Here is a 22539-nt window from a genome sequence, read left to right on the forward strand (position 1 = left end):
CGCAAATCTGGTCTTAAATGGCCTTGTGTAAAATGCCAGTAAAACTTCTTAAAAGTGATATTCATCTTTTTTAGGAAGAGAAGCTCGTTGTTTCTTTCTTTCTATTGGAATTAGCACCCAACTATAAGAACTGACACTTGGAGCACAGTCTTTTCCAGTGAACCAAAGAAGTTGGGGGTGGGGGAGATACAGCAGTCTCTTTTTTTCAGAAACATTTTCACTTTCATTATGGGATGCTAAGAGGGCATTTTACTATTATAACAAGAGTGGTTTTGGCAAACTATCAGAATGAAGTCATGTGTGCCTTTGTTTTTGAAGATATGCTGTTGTTAACGTCTATGACGCTGCTGTTAACTGATACCTGTTTTCAAGGTGTTAATTAAACCTGGACCTGTGGTCCAAATTGTGGATTCTGTTGACTGGTGAAAACAGTATTGAGAGTTTCTTTTAAAACAGGTCAAAAATTAGTCTACTTACAGGCACAACATGTTAAGAATGGTCTTTGATATTAATACTATATAACACAACTTTTTAAGACTATCTGGTATATTTTAAGATAAGAACATGGTAACTTCAATGAAGACAAGTTATACTGTCCTCTTATGTATTTGCACATATTTGTGTTCGGGAATCCAGAAACCAAAGGAAATATATTATTGTCGCAATGTCCAAATCTTTAATAGAAATGACTCTGTTAATTTAGAAATTATAGTTAATTCCAACATTGCACATATGAATTCATTTTGCCTGATCAGTCATCTCCTAGCTTTTATTGAACTTTCTCCACTTCTTTGAGAGTTCGTATTGTGTGTGGAGGCTGCCCCCTTCCTCTTGGGATTATGAACACATCGAGTTCTAGAGGTTTAGTTATAACTTTTCCCCCTAGAGAAACAAGATTCTAGAGAGTGGTAAGGTTCTCAGGGGAGCCCACCAAGGCAAGCTTCACTCCAGCATAGCCGACGTCTGCTACTCAAGACATCAGTTTTGAGCTCCACGACATCCAAAGTCCTCTCTCCTGGCCTGTCCTACCATCCAGCCTATTGTGCGATGACAGACAAGTGATCTAGCCTTCCTAAGCCTCACTTTAATTGTTTGTGAAAGGGGGATAATCATAGGATATATCTCAATGGGCTGTTCTGAGGATTAAATGAGAGTGATGAATGTAAAATAACAATACATTAATGCTTAATAAATGTTAACTTCTAACATTGGTATTTGATGCTGCCAAATTACAGGCCATGCCACGCCCCCCCCCCCCCCCACACACACACACCCACATCCCCACACACAAATACCCCTGGAGCAGTTTATCTGAATTCAGTGTTAGGAAGCCAGCAAGTTAATTCATTCCCCTCAAAAATGAATTGGGGAGCCTCTCAGTGGTGTTATTTTCATTCTCAATAGTAAACTCCAATAAGTTCATCTTGGTTTTTGTTTTTAAGTAGACTGTATGGCTAAGGGTTTAAGATTTGGGAGGTAATTTTGGTTGAGGGCATAGAATGAAGAGTTTCCCTTTCATTTTCTGGTTAATTAAAACACTGCCCTATCTTGATTCTTGGAGGCCAGTCTTGGTTGAGTGTCTCTGACTACTTTGTTTTCATCATATGGTGACCCCCTTTTCTCTAAGTTTTATCCACAGTCTTCAGGCCTCTTCTTGTCTCCATTCACACCAGTGGTCTCATCCAGTCACAAGGCTTTCAGTTCCATCTGTGTGCTGGCGATTCCCAAAACTTTACATCTGTGTATTCAGTTCTTCCTTATGTCTCTATGTGGATGTCTCACACATCCAAAGTCAACATGTGCCAAACCACCTCCTTAACTTCCCTCCCAAATTTGCCTTCTTCTATCTATCCTGTCTCAGATAGGAGCAGTTAACAGGAACTTCATCCTTCTATCTGTTGAGCCCACAAATCTTGGAGTCATCTGTGACTCTCCTTCTCCTTGCTTCCCCCCTTTCTCCTCTGTCCTTCTCCCTCCCCCTACATCCATTTCAACAAATGCTGTTGATTCTACCATTAAAGTATCCAGAATCCAATTCATATTTACCACTTACACCCTATTCCTTGAACCACACCGCCTTTCTCATCTGGATGAATGTGAGAGCATCCTAACTGCTCTCTCTGCCTCAACCCTTGCCCTCTACAGTCCATTCCCGTCACAGCAGCCAAAGTGGTCCTTTAACATCTAAGTAAAAGCATGCCACTTCTCTGTTCCTTGTTTCACTTTGAGCAAAAGCCAGAGTGCTTATAGTAAGTAGCCCAAGAGACGCTGCAGCATTTCCTGCCCCTGCCCAGTCAGTACACCTTTCTCCCACTGCCTCCCAGTCACTCTCTCTCCTGCCCATGCCATTCTAGCTCACTGACCCTCTCGTTCTTTCTCTATCATCCCAAGTGTGGGCCTTTGGCACCACAGTTCCTCTCCCTTGGTCATCTGCTAGACACAATGCTTTTTTCTTTTTCCAGTTTCTGCTCACATTTCATCTTCTCAGGGAGGCTTTCCTTGACCACTGAAACAAACTAGCACACACATCCAGACACACACTCCCCATGCTCCTCACCCTGCTTTATTTTCTCCACAGGACTAGCACCATTTGCCTGTCTTCTCTCATAATGTAAGCATCACAGGATTCTTTCCCCCATTACATTACTCTGTCCTCAGCTCCTAGATCAGAGCCTAGTACAAATCCACACTAAATATTTAGGGAGTTGTTGAATTCTACCCACAGTGACTTTCCCTTCTCCTATGGTGGTTCATACAGCTCTGTTTATCATTTGTAAGTCTACTGTCTAGGCTTTAGCTCTCTCCTGAGTTCTGGACACATACTACCTACCACATTCTGGGTAACAATACCACCATCCTACAGGTTTTTCAATGTTGGAATTTTCATTTGTTCCTTGAATCCTCTTTTGTTAAGTATCCTACTTCATCCAGTTCTGTACTTCATATTGTTTACTCACTGTTGGAAAACTTGCTCCAAGCCTAAGCCATCTTCTCCTCTCTATGTCCTTCCTTCTGTGGGCCCTAATCCTCTCTAGCCCCAGTTACACACTAGCATACTTGCTCCCAAGCTCTTCCCTTCTCCAAGCAGCCTTCACCTGGTCTGGCAGGGTTAGCCTTCCACACTACATCTGATTTTATCATTTCAAAACTCCTCTGCCCCCTCTTGTCACCTAAGGGCGCCTCTGCTATGGGGTTGTGTGTACCAGACAGGTGGGATTCTGTATCTCCACCCTTCCTTACTTTTACCAGAGCAGCTCAGATTGGTTTTGTTGTTGTTTGTTTTCAGAAATGGGCCACTTTAATTTGAAAAAAGCATTTCTCAGCTTTTTTTTTTTTTTAAGTGAAAACCGTAGACAAAAGATTATGGTACAAATTTCCATTTTGCTGTGTCTAATATGAAACCCACTTCCTTGTTAACCTCATCATCTACCTCTCCCCAGCACCAAGTACCACTTGGTCTGTCCATTCTTTCTGATAATAACAGACTACTGGCTCTCTTCCTGGATAAACCATGGACTTGCCAGCCTCTGAGATTGGTCTCACAATGTTCCTTCTTCTTGGGATGCCCTTGTTCCCTTTGTCTACCCAAAAAGCTGCCATGGATACTTCAAGGCCTTACTGAGATTCTGGAATCTATAATTCTATAATTGTCCTTCAATAGCCCTTAGCCCAGGCAAGTTTAAACCCACCACCACCTTTGTGTTTCCACTAACATTTTTCACAGGCCAGTATTTGGTTTAGGATTATTGATTCCTCTCTTCTGTTCCTCCCACTTGACCCTGAGGCTCTAACTTCCTCATGTGTGACTCCTGGGAGTGCATATGGCAATGCACATAGTAGGTGCTTAGTGAATATTTTGTGTTCTAGTGTTTTTAATCATAAAAATGGGCTATCATCAACATCTCCCACCAACTCCACCTCATCAGTGTTTAGCTCCACCCAGCCAGTGTTTCTCCAAGTATATATAGTGCCTTTACCATCTACATCTGAATCACCTGGCTGTGCCTGTTAAAATGCAGGCTTCTGACCCTGTCTGGACTAACTCAGTCAGACCTCTTGGGTGGAATGTACTTTTGTAACAAATGCCTTAGGGATCAGAACTAGAGAATTACCACCCTGTTTATTGATCATATTAATTGAGCATATTAGTTACTAGTCCTTGTTCTAGGTGCTAAGAATGCAAAGATGAGGACAACATTGGACCTGGGCCTCCCAGAAGGGTTATCTCACATGCTGTGAGCTTTAATATCAGCAATGAGTTCAGAGAGGTACTGAGTTCTAGAAGGACCCACCTTCAGGGTGCGTTGCTTTCTAATGTATTCCAACTGTGTGATCCATAACAACAAATCTGATAGGGGGAAGTGGGGCCAGGCTAGACAAAGAGGGTCTTTGTTCCCAAAATAGCTCATTGGGACTAGGCGAGGGCAGGAGGCTGCATGGAAGGCCATAGTTGATAGGAAGAGAGTGGCTAGCATCTTGACTTTTCCTAGTTTTTCCGCATTCTTGCCTTTCTGAACCCACAGGCTCTCTTAAAGGCCAAGGATTCTATAAGGGGCAAAGGATCTCTGGGCAGATTAGGCAGGGAAGGCCCTCAGTAGGGACTCATAGCCTGCCCAACTGTGGTTCATTGGTTGCTTCCTGCAGATGGTTCTGAGGGCCCTAAACATCCTCAGAAAAGTTACTTGTTCTTCCTCGGTAGAAGCTGCTCAAAAAAATATATTTTCCTCCTTTGATAATACAGATGCCATTTTCTAATTTCCAAACCTAAGACAGCTAGAAAGACTTCCATGATCTGGCATGATGACAGGCCCAAACCTGGCCTTATATAGTTCTCTTTTCAACTCTAATATGGTTATACCTTTCTTTCACTTATCCTCCATGTACTAAAGGATTGATTATATTTCAAGATGACAAGAGTCCCAGTTGCTACTGCCAAGGAGCTCATAGGGTAGGAGTGACAATAGATGGAAGCAGGGAAAATCAAAATTAAATAAACATGCAAAAATAAAGCATTTAGTTTATGTAGATAGTTTCGATGGATGCATTTTTAAATGTTAGTAATAGGCCCTGGACCATTTTTACATGTGACTCTTGCTCAAACAGCAAGCTGATGTAACCTCAAACCACAGATCTATCTAAAAGTAATTAAAACAAAATCATATTGAAAGGAATGATTGATAAGTAAGGGACACCCTTTATCACGTTAACAACCTGTGTGAATTTTTCCTCTTGACAGCTGAGCCTGATGTTAGTAAATCAACAAGAAGACTGGGTTTTAGGAGACATATCTTTGGCTTTATAGTTTTCCCCTTTAAGGTGGTTCTCTGAAATGAAATGATCTCTCAAATTAGGTCTATATCTATTTTTTTTATCAGCCATTTATTGTGTGCATGTACAGTGGGTATTTGTCCCCATTAGTTGGCTATATTGTACCATATACAAAATTTTAAACATCTTTTTTCACTTTAACCTGTTAATATTAACTGCTTCATTGTGCTAGGCACTAGACTAGGTGCTGTACATAATCCACAAAATCTTCACAATTTTGAAGTAGGACATATCAGTGACACTTTTACAAATGAAAACATTGAGGCCCGAGAAGTTTCTTGTTGAGGTCACACAGCTAATCTAGAACAGAAAAAGGATTTGAATTAGGGACTGTGTGACCTGAAGCCTTAAAGTCCCTAACCCCACCGAAAACTGCATTCCTGTGAATATGAACAATGAATGGGACACAATTCTTTCATATTTTCATATCCTAAAATATAAGAGCTGGACAGGATTCAAGAGGTAATCTGGGCCTACCACTATTTTCACAAAGAGGGAAAACACGGGCCAGTGTCATCAGAGGTAATTAAGCTAAGGCCTTCCTGCTTCAAAATTTGCAGAGGAAGAAGAGAGCCCTGCCTAAAACCCACAGTTAAGTACCATTATAGGATTGTCCTTCACATTTAATGATAATGGTCTTGATAATCTCTGAGTGATGAAAAATATACATGTGTTAGAATACCGATATTTATATTTTTCTTTTAATGCTATCTATAGTTCATTAGCTTTTACTTCCTGAGTTGTTGGCATTTCTTATGGTGACTTGATTTAGATGACATAGGCCAGTGTACCTCAAACTTTAATATATATTTGAATCACCTGGAATTTAGCAGGTGTCAAGAGGAGCCTTGAGACTCTGCATCTCTAATAAGCTCCCGGATGAAGCTGTCGGTTGATGAACAACACTTTGAGGGGCATGGATGCAGGCAGGTTTTGGGGAAACCTTTCCAGATTCTTTCCTTTGTGAGAAGCATCTCCATGTGTCCAGGCTTGGTGAATGGTGCTGCGGCCTGCTAAGAGCTAGCCAGGTAATGGTTAAGGTAATTTCCTTAGGTATTTACAAAGACCCAATGAACTTTATTCATGAGCTTAGCCTGCAGCAACCATGTCTTTAAGGACAGGTTTAATGGAGAAGGCACATTTGGAAGGCTGGACAGTCTGACTTAAGGATTACAAGCTTTAGGAGAGTTGGGACTGTGTTTAGTTCAGAGTTGTGTTCATGGCACAAAGCAGAGCGTGGGTCTTGCAGTAAACGATCACTTTAGGCGAGTGACTAAGTACACCATTGCCAGGCAACCCTTGGTTCAAGGTTCCCCTTAAGGTTCAAGTTCCAGCTCTGTCACTAGCCAATTGTATGTCTTTAGTCAAGTCACTGCCTTCAAACTTAGTTTGCATAGTTGTGACCACTATTTAGCTCATAATGTTTTAATGAGGATGAAGTGATCTAATGCATGGATGTAGCACATGATATGTTTTCTTTTTAGTTATTGCAGGCTCAGTAAATATTTCTTGAATAAGAGGGAGGATAAAATGCTTTGAAGCATTTCAGACTTAAATTGAGCTCAAAGAGTTCTGTCTTGTGGGAGTTCTTAGGAACTTGCTTTAATGAGTAGATAAAGATGATTTATAAGTAGCACATTAAACTTTTGCACATAAATGGTGCTTAGGTGCCTCAAAACCATTCAAGTATAATAGTTGGTTCAACGTTATTGGACTTCCGCCTTCTCCTAATTGCACAAATGACAAGGAATTTTAACCACTTTTACATAGAGAATCTTAAGATGCATTTCCCATTATTCCATTAAGTTGAAGATACATAAGAGTAATATAAAGCTGGAGTTGGGAGTTTTGTTCTTAAGTAAAATTAAGTGCTCCTGTTACATTTTTATACTAATTGACAATGTGGCAGACCTGAAGGATCTTTTCCCACTTCTGTCTTAACCATCACAGCTTCTGGAGGCATCCCTCACTGGAGCTGTGGCCTTAAGTCCAGAGAGACAGGCATTTGATGGGCTTGCTTTTCTGAGGATGGATATAGGAGTTTCTCAGCTCTGTGTGTGACTATCACAGACTTCTGGGGATTTTTACTCTCTGTCCCACAGATTAGAAAATGTGGCTAGTGTCTCTTAGTTCTAATTGCTTTCTCATCTATTCCTGTTCTTTTGCCCAGGATGATGATGATGACGATGATTATGATAATGATGAGGACGACGATGACGTTAGCAACAATTGCTTATTAGATGTCAGGAGCTGTGTTAGTGTTTGATATTTTATACAGCATTAGCTTATGTAGTCTAAGTAACAAAGCAATGTGTTTAAGGAGGAGAAATGAAGGTCAGAAGAATCAGGCTTGTCACACAACTTGTAGGTAGCAAAGATGGAACTTGAATTGAGATCTTTGACTCCAAAGACCATCATCCTGTTAACCCCTCTGCTTTCCTGCCTTCCTGCTGCAGCCCATCTATGGCTTTTGTTTGGTTAATTATCTTCCTCTAATGTCCAGCACCAGAAAATGATGACCTGAAGATATGTTCTTCCTGAATTGTGTTCTTTGTATCACATTTTGGGATATCATTATTGCCAGGGATCGTGGTGGCATCTAACCCTGTCCTGAATCTCTGCTTCTGCTGCCTCCTAACAGTGGCTAGATGGATGGTGGTGGAGAGAATGATAGACAAGAGCAGTGGATGAGCCCAAGGAAAGGGAGCAGATAATCTAGGAAGGCGTGAGAGAGGGATTTACCATAGGCTGTACTATAGAAATAGGCTCATTCAGCCTCAGTTTCCTAATCTGTAAAGTGGGGCTAAATGATACCAATCTGGCAGGATTGCTGGAAGGGTTAGAAATAATATATGTAAAATCCTCACGTAATACCTGCTCAATAAAATAAAACCATGATGATAGTAATATTAACTCATAGGGGAAACTCCTGATGGAACAATTCAAACTCCTTAACCTTAACTAACTAGGGGGTGGGGGTTGGGGGAGGATTTATTATTCCATTGCTATGTTCTCAGCTCCAGCTGTATACTGTAAGAGGATGGCATAGAATTCAGAGAATGTGAAAATAGGCCCTGATTCTTTGGTTCTCTTTTAAATCAGCAAGTTCAGTACACACTGACCTGTTTACAGGCAGATCATTTAAAAAATCTCAGCTTGTTTGCCGCTTTCAAAATTGATTCTGTGGATATGGCCCAGTTTTGCCTATTAAAGATGTCTTAGGTTCACACATGAGATTTAGACATATTAGTGTTTTTCAGTGACCGTCAGTATCAGATTTGGCTTGCAGAAGAATGCCATGTCTTGCACTGGCCAAGCCAAATATTTAGTACCATCAGAAGTTCTGACAACACTGTTTTGTTATTTTGAAACCTAGATATTCATAAAACTGACCAGCAACTGGAAGAGACCTTTAAGATCACAGAATCCAACCTTCTCCATTAGAAATTAGGAAGATAAATTTCCGCAGAACCTAATATATTTTCTTTCAGACACTGATACATTGGCATCATAAGATATTTATCAGAATAGAGCTATTATTGTGGCCCTGTTGGTTTTAGTGAGGACCTTCCCTACCTTGTTCTGTTGGAAAGATTATTATTATAAGAAAGTTACATGTGTCCATGTGTCTATGTGTCCATGTAACTTTCTTAGAATAGTAATCTTTCCAAATGGGATTCAGCGAAAATTGTGGACTTGATGGGATCACACCAAGAGCCAGTTGCAAAACCTGATTTTAAAAAATGTAAGTATGGCTTGACTAGACAGTTCAGCAGTCAGGGGTAAAGAGCAGGAAATCTCAGGCGGGTCACCTGTATTCAAATCAGGTTCTTGGGTCCTTAGGCAAGTTACCAAACTTGTCTGAGCTCTGCCTTGCTCACCTGTGTAATAGTGAGTTATGTTGACAGCCACATAAGTAGGCTTGCAAGGATTCAATGGTGTAATGAAGGTAAAATTTTTAGCGTACTAGCAGGAATTCAGTCTATACATTCTAGCTACTGACATTGCTGCCTTACACTGATCAATACTGCCTAGTCCTTGTTTCATTCTAGAGGCCTTTCTTGGACTATGGAAATTAGATTTCCTCAAAAAATTTTGAAGAAAAAAGTTTATTCAAAAAAGTGAAACTGAGGGGACCTAAATGATTTTGTGTAATTGCCTCCTATACTAGAATATGAGTAAAAGACCGGGGACATTTTAAAAAAGGGATATAAATAAAATGTTCATCAATGAATTTTCTTTTAGGTTAGATGGTGTTATCTTCACATTGTATTTGCTTAAGTTGACATAATGCTGTGTGAAGTGGGCACTCAAATTATTCTTATTCTAAGCCATCACATATTGAAGTGCAACTTTAAAAATTAGTAAAAATGTGAAGTATATGATTTTAAAATGAAAAAATACAAAGTACATTTATTTCCTTTGGGCCCTAGTGCCCCCACCTACCACCCTGTAGGAAAGGAGCCCGGTGTACCCTCTCCTGTGTGCTCCAGGCAGGCTGCGGATATGTGTGCTGGGCGTGTTCACTGGGGAGGTCAGTAAAACTCTTCAAAGGAAGAAAAATCAGTATTGGAGTGAATGCCAATAGATTTTCATATAAAAGCAATAGAATTTTTATGTCTATTGAAAATCTCTTCAGAAGAAATTTAAGTTTTTTTATTGTTTTTTCCCTAATTTTTTTATAATTTAAGCCCCCCCAAAACAAACAAACAAACAAACAAACAAACACCCAGCATAAAAGTCTGTGTTAAATAGCACATCAATACTTACCCAAGTCAGGACTTTATCACCCCCAAGCCCAGGCAGCCTGGGTAGAGTAGCTGGTGCATTGCAAGCCCAGGCACTGTCAGAGCAAGGCACTGGTCAAGTACCTTACTCTTCACCACGCTCTTCAACATAGTTATTTTAGGCTTCAAGTCTGGCAGCAAAATGCAATCAAGGTGGTTATTGTGGATTTCCATTTTTAAAAAACAATGTCTTACTTATTTATAAATAATAGAAATGACTTGTAAACCCAGTGTTTTAGGTAGATTTATTTACCAGACCTTAACTGCTAAATAGGAGTCCCTTGTTTGTCCCCAAACTAGTTCATAATTGTACTTCCTTAGTGACCTCCAGGCTAGGGAGCTGATTTCAGAAATGTATTTTTGATATTCAGATTCGACACCCAGGGAGCATTCATTGGTCCATAGTTATAAGAATGTTATCTCTAGAGCTCTGCCACTTATACCTCATGCTCTCCACCACCTCCACCACACATACAGACACCTAGGCATGGTCCTTTGCTTTGCTATTACCTCTGCCTCTGAGCTATGTGAGTTTTGTGCACATCTCCACTGTGTAATGGTTTAATGACTATCCTGGAAGCCCAACATCTTGAGTTCCCTTGGGACTGTGGCTCTGAGGGTCAGTGGCTGGTGCAAAGTATTCCTTTTATAAGTTCCAGACCCTAGTGGATCAGCTATAAACCAGTGTATTCTCTCAGCAAGCTTATTTCTAACAGACATGGGGCTTTCAAGCATTATTTTAAGTGGTAAATTTCACCTTAAGCTTGATGCAGCTGGACCCCCAACATTTTTGAGCTAAACTGCTAATTCAGTATAGGGAGAAAGAAAAGTCAGTAATTGAGAGTCTTAACTTCTAAGGATTGATGAGACCATGCCGTGTTATCCCCAATGCCAGGAAATGGTGCTGAGTAAAACTAGTCACCTTGCATGGTTTTTCTGGTGAATAAACCTGTAGTATGTTGCCATCTAGTGGAACATATGGCAAACTAAAGATTAATGTATTCTGACCACAAAGTTCAGCAGAGCTCATTAAATAAGCCAGAGAAAATAACTGGAAGTATTTTCTCAAAGCAAATGTTTTGGAAACACATGCAAATTCAAGTAAAACTAAAGTTGACTTTTAGTAATTATGTTTTCTTAAGGTCAGGAAAAGATCACTCTCTTCCTCAAGAGTTCATAAATATTTACCCATAAGTTTTTCAAACAAATACCCAGGTTAGGACCCTGCATTTTCATTGTCACCTATACAATAGGCACAGTTTTTTTTTTTTTTTTTAATCCAAAGTCCTAAGCAAAAGGCATGGTTGTTACAAGCTTATTTTAATATTTTTTAAAATGTGATTTTAAGGTTTCCAATACCTTTCTTACTTAAATTTCCATTTTGTTTTGTTTTGTTTTATACTAAATTTCCATACAACAAATAGGCTTATTTTTAGGAGAAGCAAACCCATGGCTTCACAAAGTAGGAATTTCACATTTTAAATTCTAAATTGGTCCCAAAAATGTCCAGTGCTGTGGTTTTAGACCTATTTGCATGAAGACCTGCTGACTTTATTGTGGAACACTGACTACTTGTCTTGCTGTTTTCTTGCCCTTTTGCTTATGTTTACTTAGATCTCTCCCTGGTGCCACAGCAGCTGAGTGTGCATCAAATCTGAAGAAAATCTACACAGTACAAACAGTACAGGTAAGATCAGAACAGGGGCACACCCAATTAACATGGTTTATATTGGACATTTGATCATCCAACTTGAAAACTGCCACTGTGCTGAAAGCCTCCACCCAGGGTTCTGCTCTGGTGACAACTCTCACATCCATTTTGGTGCAGCTGCCCTTGACTAAGTCAACCCCAGAGGCTGGCTGAGCACATGCCAAAGTGGCCTGCTCTTTTCTTGGTGACCTGTTAGAACTTTATTGCCTAAGCCCTTCATAGACCCTGATGAGCAGCAGACTGTGCTGTGGTTTGAAAGACATCGATCTTTGTCCCTATTCAAACACCAGCTTGGCCACTCCCTTTCTGAGCTCTGATTTCCCATCCATGAGAGGTGCTAACGCCCACTTGCAGGATTATCAAAGGTTACGGGTCACATAGGAAGAGCATGATACTTTTGAGCATAGAAGTAGGTCTCAGACCAGTTTCCTACTTCATGCTTAAATTCCATTGTCTAAATTGGGCAAGTCTCAATCCTTTTAATTTCTATAAAACTAGTATAATGATAGCACCTACTGCCACTGTGGTTATTATAATTAAAGAAATTCTTACAAATTCTAATAAATTAGCATCTAGATTGTATCTCTTAGGCAGCTTCTTACATGCAGAAGTAGCACAAAGAGCCTTTTTTTCAGACACTTTTCCCAATATCTAGCTTAGAAAATTTGGTATTCATAGTTATACAGTCCCAGGGAGGGCAGTAATTTCTGATCTAGTTGGGAAAATGACATAACTATGTGGAAAGCAAAATAACAGTGCTGCCGTAGATAACCAATCAATGCCAAGTGCAAGCAGCATCACAAGGCAGCATGTGGGCCACTGTCCAGATGGATAAATGCTCTCAGACTTCGGGAAAGGCTTCCCCTCGCTTCTCTCCTGAGGTGATTACTGATTTTTGTTACCCCTTCCCAGCAGTTATTGTATAACCCTCAGAGCACTTGTATTTCAAGCCTGTCCTCTTGTGGAAGTTCTTAGATCCCACTGATTTTTTGAAGTACTTACTAGACCTTTTCCTCCCATTATGACATTGGATCATCAGAGATATGCCTGGGATTACTTGGTGGACAGGCAGACATTGGTTAAGTCAGGTTAAGTGGTTTCAGGTTAGTTTTCTTAATTCTGCATGATAACACAGCATTTGGTTGAACTTTGGCATCCAGCAGCAAATTAGGCAGGGTCTTCAGGGACCACTTTCAAGTGCCTACTCTGGTACATACTAGGAAATAATTTCTTAAAGACATTCTTTAAAATGACATTAGAAGATAATTTATATCAAGTAAATACAGATTTCTTAAGTGTACAGTTTAATCAATTTTGGCAAAGATATGCAAACATGTAACCATCACCCAGATCAAGATAAAAATTTGCCATCATACCAGAAAGTTCCTTCATGCCCCTTTCAAGTCAGTCCTTTTTTTCTAGAAAGCAACAACTGTTCACACTTCTCTTGCCATATGTTAGTTGTTTTTATTGAACTTCATATAAATGGAATCACACAGTGCTTATCATGTCTGGTTCCTTTTTACTCAGTAAATACTGAGGGGTTGAATGAATGAATGAGAAATTAATACATGAACCATGTTCCCGAGTCACAACAGATTGCTCACATAAGGATTCATTAAGTTGTAGGCCATACATTCCCAATGGTGGCAAAAACTGGTTCTTGGGAATCAAAAAAAATCTTAGTCTTTTTATGTATACAGTACAGGCATAGAGTATATAAAAAGATGTACAGTCTCTCTGTGGTATTAAAATTTCATAAGGGAATGATTAGAAAAAGGGGTGCTTCAGGTGCAGGGGTGATAATGAAATACTGCTGTACGTGGTCAGGAAGTTCCGTCATTTCTCTGATGTCTCTGTCTCTCTTAGTTTCCTCAACCGTAAAACTGAGATAGTAACTGTCTACTCCCTCAGGTTGATCGAGGGTTAAATGAGATTGTATATAGTTTTTAGCTCTGCTTGGCACTTAGCCCTCAGATGTTGGCCGCTCTTTACAGAAGTGTTATTGGATGCTACCCCTCTCCTCTCTGCTTCACCAGTTGATTGGTGAGGATGTGGTCTGGGGTGGAAGTAGTCACACTCCTGGGTTTATGTCTCTTATTTGCCACTCACTAACTTGGGCAAGTTGCTTAAGTTTTTTGTATCTCCTTACTCATGCTGATTATATCATGAAGTTGCAAGAATGAAATGGCACAGGAAGTAAAAAGCACATAAGTAAGTGCCCAATAATAATAAGCTTATTTACTATAATTTTCCCGCTTCTATTGAACACCTTTTTGTACTTTCCTCAGTCATGTTTTATGTCAGAAAACTGTGTACTATTACTTCTAGGTTATGTATATCAACCAGTTATACCACAGCTAGCAATTCTACTTATGAAAACTTATCTATCTGATCAGTAATTTTGGGGATTGCAGCCATGACATAGAGCTTAGTATTTAAGAACTAGCTTAGGTCTCATCTTAAGAGTTAATTGAGGACTTGTTTTTGTCCCACCATCCTTTTATTCTGTGATTGTAGGTTGATTCTTGAACTCTGACTCTGTCAGCACTAAAAAACTGCATCCCTAATCATGTCTGTGTTTTCCCCCTACTTATGTTTGAATAAAATGTAAGAATCATGTGTTATTAATGATTCCTTTATATGAAGACAATGTATCTTTTGTACTCTGAGGCCCTTGAGCAAACTGGAAATCTTGATGGCGGGGCGTGGGGTGTGGGAATTATCCCCATTTATTAGCAGAGGAGACTGCGGCTAAGAGGTAAGTGGCCCCACATGTATGGTGGAAACAGCCAGTCATGCTGTGTCTCTAGGTTCAGAACTCCCTCGCACTTCTAGTTCAATTCTCTTTCTTTAACTCTGCTCTGACTAACCAGTGGAGGAGGTGGGTGCTTCCAGATGGCCCAGTGACCCCTGCCGAGGACACTGTCATTAAGGCCAACAGTAATTATCTTTGTGTGAACTGAAATTTGTTTCCTACTTTCCTGCCTTTCTTGGAAAATTCCATTTTTCATGTAGATGTGTTTACAAGATGCTTATTGATTTCTTTTATTCTTCTGTAAACGTTTCCAGTTTTTCTCCATTTCTCCTGTGTTTTTATGTCCTGAATGGATGCTGTACAGAATAGAACACAGCTTGTAAACAAGCCTGATTTACCTGTGGGAGAAAGAAGAGCTACCTGCCAGATGTGATTTGCAAGGGATCGCTCCCTAATTCCCAGTATCTTCCAGCCTTGCTATCTCAAGACCAAAAATTCCACTCCTGAAAACTTATTCCTGTGCAGCATTCTGTCCCACCTCAGTTATCTGTGTCCCATTTCAACAGTGTTCTACCTAATATTTCCCATAAGTCGATTTTTTTTACATAAATTTATATAAAATTTATATAAAACAAGCTTCATATATCTCCTGTTAGTGGATACCCAGCATCATTTCTCATAAACAGGAAGATACACACACACACACACACACACACTATTAAAATTAAGAAAATGTTTCTCCTGTAACTATGTACTGCCACTAGGATCAAGACATCATCCCTTATCAGAAGGTGTGGAGTTGTAGTGCTGTTATAGGTCATTAAGTCAGGACAACAGATTGCTTTTCAGGTCCCTGGAAAATGAGGCTGTACCTTTCAGAAGGAGAGGTCAGTATCAATGATGTAGAATGATGGAAAGATTGATTGAAGTACACACTGCCCTGGACACAGAAGGGCAGCCTTGGGGGTGGTGTCCTGCAATCATAGAATGACCTAGAATGAACCATTTGAGTGAAGGGGTAAGACTTAGAGAAGACCGAAGAAACTTCACAACAAAGAGAGAGAGAGAAGGACAAGAAGCAAGGTCTACTTCATAGTTCTGTCTAGCACAGACAAATGAGTATGATGGGATTCTTTATTGTCATTTAATTTGTTCATTATGAGTATTATGGGATCAACATTTGTACTCACAGCTCAGTTGTGCAGAAATAGGACTGAAGTCAAATTACCCATGACCCACCATGTCTGCTGGCATGCTAGCAGTGGAGGCCATTTTGTAGGTGAGATGGGGAATGAGGGGAGAGATTAAATCTTGCAGAGTGAAAGTAATTTAGTCACTTCACATGTAAAACCTAGTCTCTTCTGAAGGAGATCAGAATATACCAACCCCAAATATGCCACTTACCATAAGGATTATCTTGAGTTGAAGGCAATTGAGAAACAACAGACACAAGAGTTGCTCTCTGCCTAAAAGCAGGACTTAAATTTCCCTTTGTAAAGATAACATTAATTTCCAGTTATAAAGGTGTCCCCCTTTCTTATCACTTGAGTCTGCATAACAGGCCTTAATAAACAACCCTTATCTACCGTATTTCCTAATCACCTTACCACCTCTAGGGGCCCAGACCCCCTTTTCCTTTGTCTAGTCACTTCCTCACAGCTTATCACCCTTTGTTAAAATGATATATAGTCTTCTGAGTTCAAGCAGCTCTTTGAGTTTTCTATGAAGTCCCTGTGTAGTTAAAAAATATTAACATCAATAAAGAAGCATCTACCCGTGGGCTGTTCCCAGGGAACAGGATACACACTGCTCTGCTCTATTTCCCAAAACTTTTCTGTGGAGATGCTCTCTCCCATTCTCTCAAAGTTTGAATCCTGTATAGCTCCCCAACTCAGACTTTGTTTTTTAATTTATTGACTTTGCGTGGTGGGAAATTGCCCTATCATCCTTTTCTTCATCTTCTCATGATGAGTCCTGAAAACTTTGGCTCCCATTTTAAGTCAAGTTCCTTTTGGAACTCAAAGCAAAACCCATTTCTCTCACAAGTGACCAGCTCTTGCGAATCAGAAGCACTTTGCTTTCACCTATTGTGTCTGCTATGAGTTAAAAACATCCATTAAGCTCTTCAGTAGTCGCCTTTGTTTCCGGTTCCACCTGCCTTCCCCATAAATACTATTTTATTATTCAGTTTGTGGGAAGCAAGCCCCAAACAACTAGAAATATCTAATATCTAAAATATTTGTTTCACATTTCAAAATACTCTCCTGCTTCATATGCTGTGACCCTCAGAAGAAATCCTGGACTTTGTGGAAATTTTTTTTTGGAGGTGTATTTGCTGAGTGTTTTGTTTTACACCTGTTGTCTGTCACCACATGGCATCTTTTTTTTTTCCCCAAGTATTTTCTATTTTTTTCCTTCAGAGCATTTTAGTAGAAAATTGAGAAAATTTGCCAATTTTCCTAATAATGAATAATTATCTGTTTGGCAGAAGATTGTCAGATGAGGCATAATTGCTCCAATCGGAACTAGTAAATTGGGTATTTATCAAGTGGTCATCATTGTTCAATGAGTCTAACCACACCTTGCTTCCTTACTTTAGGCCTGCCATGCACTTTTACTTCACATCTACAATAGAAGTATCCAATGAAATTGCCATAGAGGGAAATTTGGGTTTCAAGGGTTGTGTGACCCGTGATGGTTATCCTGGGAACTTTCCTGGCCATTACTGCTGGTAGACGCCACTGGATTAAGACTTCATTGGACAACACCTGACCTGCCTCAGTTCTTCAAGAAGTGCCAGAATGTTGCTAAAGAGCTTGCCCAACAAGGAGTGGGTTCTGTATGCAAAGGCTGCCTCTCATGAGGTCCGCTCAGTTCCTCAGGGATTACTCACAGTGTCACGAATGCTGACTGAATGATGCCCAACTGTTACATTTCTCCTTGTCCTTAGATTGTCATTAAGGCTTTTGAAAAAAGCGCTTAGCCATCATTAATAAATGCTGTGCTTAGTTTTAGCTTTACTACACTCTACTGTTTACAGGGCCAAATAGAATTAATTATAAGCCTAATTGCTTTGAAATCTATTTACAAGTTTCCATCTGTAGTAAAATTTAGGTGTTTCAACTAAAAAAGTGTTTTACCAGGAATATAATCATGAATTACCAGGCTTCCAATGAACCCTTTCACTTTTACAGGGGAGGAAGAGGCTTTAAAGAACTATGTAATGCCGGGTCCTTCCTTGAGCTATTTCACCATCATGCAAATTCAACCAGTATTGCACATATTAGATGAGAACTGTCACAAGGAAATAGGCCAGTTTAATTCCACATATGTTTTAATGTGGCTCTTATCAATAATGTAATGACATATTTCACTCTTGTTTTATTTTCATTCACAAATATGCAAATATGTGCTTTAATAAGTATAGTAAGTCTATTGCTGTATCTTCTTGGGTTATAATATGTCAGATAAGCCAAGGCTAACAAAATCAGTTGTCCGTTTTTGTTTTTGTTTTTGTTTTCAGAAGAAGCTTCTAAAGCTATGAACCTTAGCATACTCCTTAGGATATTTCTTACCTTTGGAACAGGAGAAAGATTTTGTTTTTTTTTCAAGGTGCTTAAAACACTAGGTAAGAAGTCAGGATTCAAGAACTTTGGAAAGGTATGAGGGCAGGTGCTCTGGTATGGGATGCCTTTTAGGAGACTTGAAGTTTGCCATTACCAAAGTCCTTTCAGTTTTACCTAGGGCAGGGATTTTTATTTTAGCATAGTCTTGTCCATAAATTCTACACAGGTCATTACCACATCATAGTGAGAGTCCCAGGCTAGAGCTAAAGCAACCACCAGGCTGGAAGCTGTTAAGGGCATTTGCTGGTGGGAATATGTCTTTAAATATCTCCTCATTCTGTGATTCCGTGACCTGGTCCATAGCTTACAAGATGAGAGAAAGATGTGCCAAAAACATATAGTAATATCTTCAAATGAAATACCTTAGTGGTTAGGAATACAAATTTTGAAATCAAACTGCCTGACTTCAAATTCCAGCTCTACTTATTCTTGTGCACACTACAAACTGAAATATTGGAGTAATCTTATTCTTTGAACTAAGAGCAAACCATATATTGGGTAGAAACTGTAGGGGTGGAAAAATAATTTTCTTCCCACCTTTCTAACTTATGCTGGCTAGACTAATAATCAAATTAACACAAGACAGATCAACAGGAGAACATGACCTAAGTTATTACATATGCACTTACCGGGGTTCCAAAGAATATGAGACCTGAGGACGCATTGGGCAGTTGAGGCTTGTATGTCCTTCTGGACTAAGGAGAGGGAGGCAGGGGTATGGAACTTCAAAGGGAAAGCAGGCAATTCACAGGTAGATGAGAAAGAGCAAACATGTGGTAAACAAATTTGTGCTGGAATATGAAACAGTGGGACACAGAGGGGAATTAAACACATGCTTGGATCCCCCATCTGCCACACTTAATTGTGTATACGGAGGTGAATATGCCAAAGCTGTCTTCCTGAAGCAGGTTCTTCTGTCTGAATTCCTTTAGGCAGGAAAGGAGGAGGGTTAAAGGTTCCTAATGAGTCTTTTGTTTCTTAAAAATGACTATCTTAAAATAATCACTGCCTCAAAAGGCTTGTTTTGGGATGGCAAACTCTGCTTCCCCCTCAATATTTTCCTAAGGACAGATACCATTTGAGGACCTACTGTTACTAGAAATCTATTTTCAGCTATTCTCCCTGTTAGCACCGCTTTGGTACAAGGGATCCAAGACACTCATAATTGATAAACCTACTGGTAGTTTTTTGCCTTCAGGTTTATCTTAACAGTTTATCGTTGCTGCCCTTGCAATTAATTCAGCTTTAATTTTTACACAAGACAGGCTCAAACAATGAATAAGAATTTTTGTTCAACATAGATAAATCTTATTCCAACAACGCCAATCTATTCATGATGCCCTAGGATTAATTTTTCTAATTGTTCTATTGTTTGTACTGCTCTTTTCAGACCTACTAGGAGATGCAGAAAATCACTCTCTGCTTACCTCACCACACAGAATGATAGTTCTCATGTATGTAGTAATTCTCTGCATAGCAGAGTGATACTATGGTCCATTCCAAACAAACTGGGAAGGATTTTCTTTGTAAACTTAATCCTCATCCTAATCCTGGTGGTCATACCAAACAGTGATGCTTGGGCAGGTTAGTCTCTGCCTGAGTTTTCTTATTGATAAAACAAGAATAATAGTAGTATCTCTTACTAATAAGGATAAATTATCATTAGGATAAATTACAGAAACATGTAAAAATTCATAGAACAAAACCTGGCAATATTACTCTTACTGCTGTTATGTTACTCTGTTATTTTTATATAATCTGTCTCTGTCTACCAGTTACTCTGTGTCTTCATTGGTTCAGCTGCTATAACAATACCATAGACTGGGCGGCTTAAACAACAAAATTGATTTCTCACAATTCTAGAGGCTGAGGTCCAAGATCAGGGTACCAGCATGGTCGGGTTCTGGTGTGAGTCCTATTCCTAGTTTACAGGACAGAGAGACATCTCCTTGCTCTGTCCTCATATGGTAGAGATAGGCCATCTCTCTTCCTCTGCTTATAGGGACACTAATGCCATCATGGAGGCTCCCTCCTTATAACCTAATTACCTCCCAAAGGCTGTACTTCCTAATACCACCCCACTGGGGGTTAGTGTTTCTTTGTATGAATTTGAGGAGAACACAGACATGCAGCCCATAACATCCAGTATCTTGGGCTACTGAGCTGTTCCCTGTTCATTCTAGGAGGGAAAAGGAAAGAGAACAGAGCATGTAAAGTGATTCCTCTTTGCCTCTTCCTTTAGACCCCATCCGCCAGTCTAAATCATAATACACTCCTTCTAGGCATAATACACTCCTTTCAGAAAGAAGACAGAGTCCGTGTTACAGAAAATATGGTTCAGTACATATATTCAGCATTATAAGCTTTAAAAGTCATTAACAACATCCTTACCCAGTTTTATGTGGAGATACATTGCATAGGAATGTTTGCTTAATAACTGCAGCATTATGAACATAGAAGTTGGGCCAACTTCAGCGAAGAACATTCTTTAATGTTATGTTACATTTTCTAGCAGAAAATTAGAACACTAAGAATGATCTATTTTGAATGGATAGGACTTAGTGAGAATCTGATTGTTTCTTTAATTCATTAATTTGTAATCTAGTGACAGTAAAAATTAAAACTGAGTGTATTAAACAAAGTGTTTTTCTTTTAAAGATATTCTGGAGTGTATACAATAACATTCCTCCTGTGACTAGCCTGCCTCTGAGATGTAGTTATCATTTAATGAGAGGAGAGAGGCGACCACTCTGGTAAGTGTCTAACGTTAATAATTTGAGGTTAAGTGGGAGAGGAATGATTGTAAACCTCATACTTATTCATGTTGAATTGAAATGCCAAAGCACTTTTTCCAGGAGATGGTGGAAAGTAATTTTAGTTATTACTTAATTATGAAATAAGCCCCTACCCACCATCCCCTTCACTTTGGGCTCAGGATGATGAGGAGGTTTCTTGGTGTGCATCCACCAAGTGCCCCATTGCAGTCTCACCACAAATAGGTCATTATTAGAGCCCTGAAGGTACAAAGGAAGCCTTTGTATGGGTGTTGCATCATTTGGGTTTATTCTTTCATTTGAAAAAGCTTATAGGCTACTGTGGGGAGCAGAGGGAGACAGATGTGGTATTCATGCCTATTGAATGGTTGAACAAAGATCATATCACCTCGGACATCTCTCTCACATGGACCACATAGAAAGTGTGTGGTACTGATCATGGCCCAGGGTCTAGGGGAAGGCATCCTTCTTTAATAGCTTGGTATAGTGATGAGGGTGGTGGACAATGAGCCAGTTTGCATAGACTGGATTCCCAGTTAGTAATAATCCTTATATCATGTCCCTATCATGTCCTTATATCATGTATTTATTAATAAAATAGAAATGTATCTCAGCTCCTTTGGTAGAAAATGATAGGAACCTAATCTGAAATGAATTTTTTTGGCCCCTGTAACCAAGCAGTGCACTGGTAGGGCTGATTTCTGGCAGAGCTGAGGGCTCAAATGTTATTAGGAACCTGATGCTCTCCATCAGTTTTGCTTTGTTTTCCTCCGCGTTGGTTTAATTTTCAGGCTCTCCCATTTATGGTAGCAAAATGGTCCGCAGTAGCTTCAATCATACACCCTACACATAGAAGAATACATCGGCATTCACCAGTACCAGTAAAATGCCAGGTCCTACTCTCATTGGCTCACATGGGTCACCTTTCCATCCCTGGCTGGTTACAACCACTAGGGAGAGGCAGTATACCTGTGGGCAAACCTGGGACATTAGCCTATCTTTGAAGCTAAGGTGTGGAATGGACCCTATCTGAATGCGTCTGGTGTGGCGTAAGAGCAGGGAACAAGCGGCTCCTTAAAAGGAAATTTGGTTGCTCTTACCAGAAGAGGGAGCAAATACTAAATGAGGAAGCAAAGCAAATTCCCACCACAGGGGCTAGGCCTCCTAACAGACCTATGACACAACGTTGACACAAGAATCAGACGAGGCAATGTCATGATTGTGATATTGAAATGTAAAGGCTTTTACACAAGTGAAGCACTTGTATTAATTTGTCCATCCCCCAGTAGTCTAGGGAACCTCTCATTACCACCTCCTTGAGGATGAGAACCTGGTGTCCTATCACCTTTCCTACCCTTGTAGTTACTGAGTTTCATTGTCTTCCCGTCCCATCTCTATCCTCTTCCCTTTTCTTTTATCTTCTTGTTTCCAATAAAAGGACTGAGAGAGAGTTTATTGAAGAATGCTGGTTGTTTTTGGTTTTTAATGTCATCTATTGTTAAAGTAAATGTATGTAGAACCAGTTAATTCTTGATTGTAACTTTAGATGTTGGTC

General features: G+C 39.8%; 1 protein-coding gene across 3 annotated transcripts in view; it reads left to right on the plus strand.

Annotated features, from left to right (window-relative positions):
• EIF4E3 (eukaryotic translation initiation factor 4E family member 3) overlaps positions 1–22539 on the plus strand; it is a 192704-nt gene that overhangs the window by 7736 nt on the left and 162429 nt on the right. For 2 of the 3 annotated variants that reach the window (XM_016141495.2, XM_036219380.1), the window contains exons 2-3: positions 11730–11802; positions 20869–20963. In XM_016141495.2, coding sequence (XP_015996981.1) covers positions 20938–20963 — 26 coding nt within the window. In that variant the 5' untranslated portion in view covers positions 11730–11802; positions 20869–20937. Of the gene's footprint in view, positions 1–11729; positions 17449–20868; positions 20964–22539 lie in introns of all 3 variants that reach the window. The other variant, XM_036219381.1, reaches the window with a different exon arrangement.

This window comes from Rousettus aegyptiacus, unplaced genomic scaffold, assembly GCF_014176215.1.
Source record: "Rousettus aegyptiacus isolate mRouAeg1 unplaced genomic scaffold, mRouAeg1.p scaffold_m13_p_4, whole genome shotgun sequence".
In the NCBI taxonomy this organism is placed as follows: domain Eukaryota; kingdom Metazoa; phylum Chordata; class Mammalia; order Chiroptera; family Pteropodidae; genus Rousettus; species Rousettus aegyptiacus.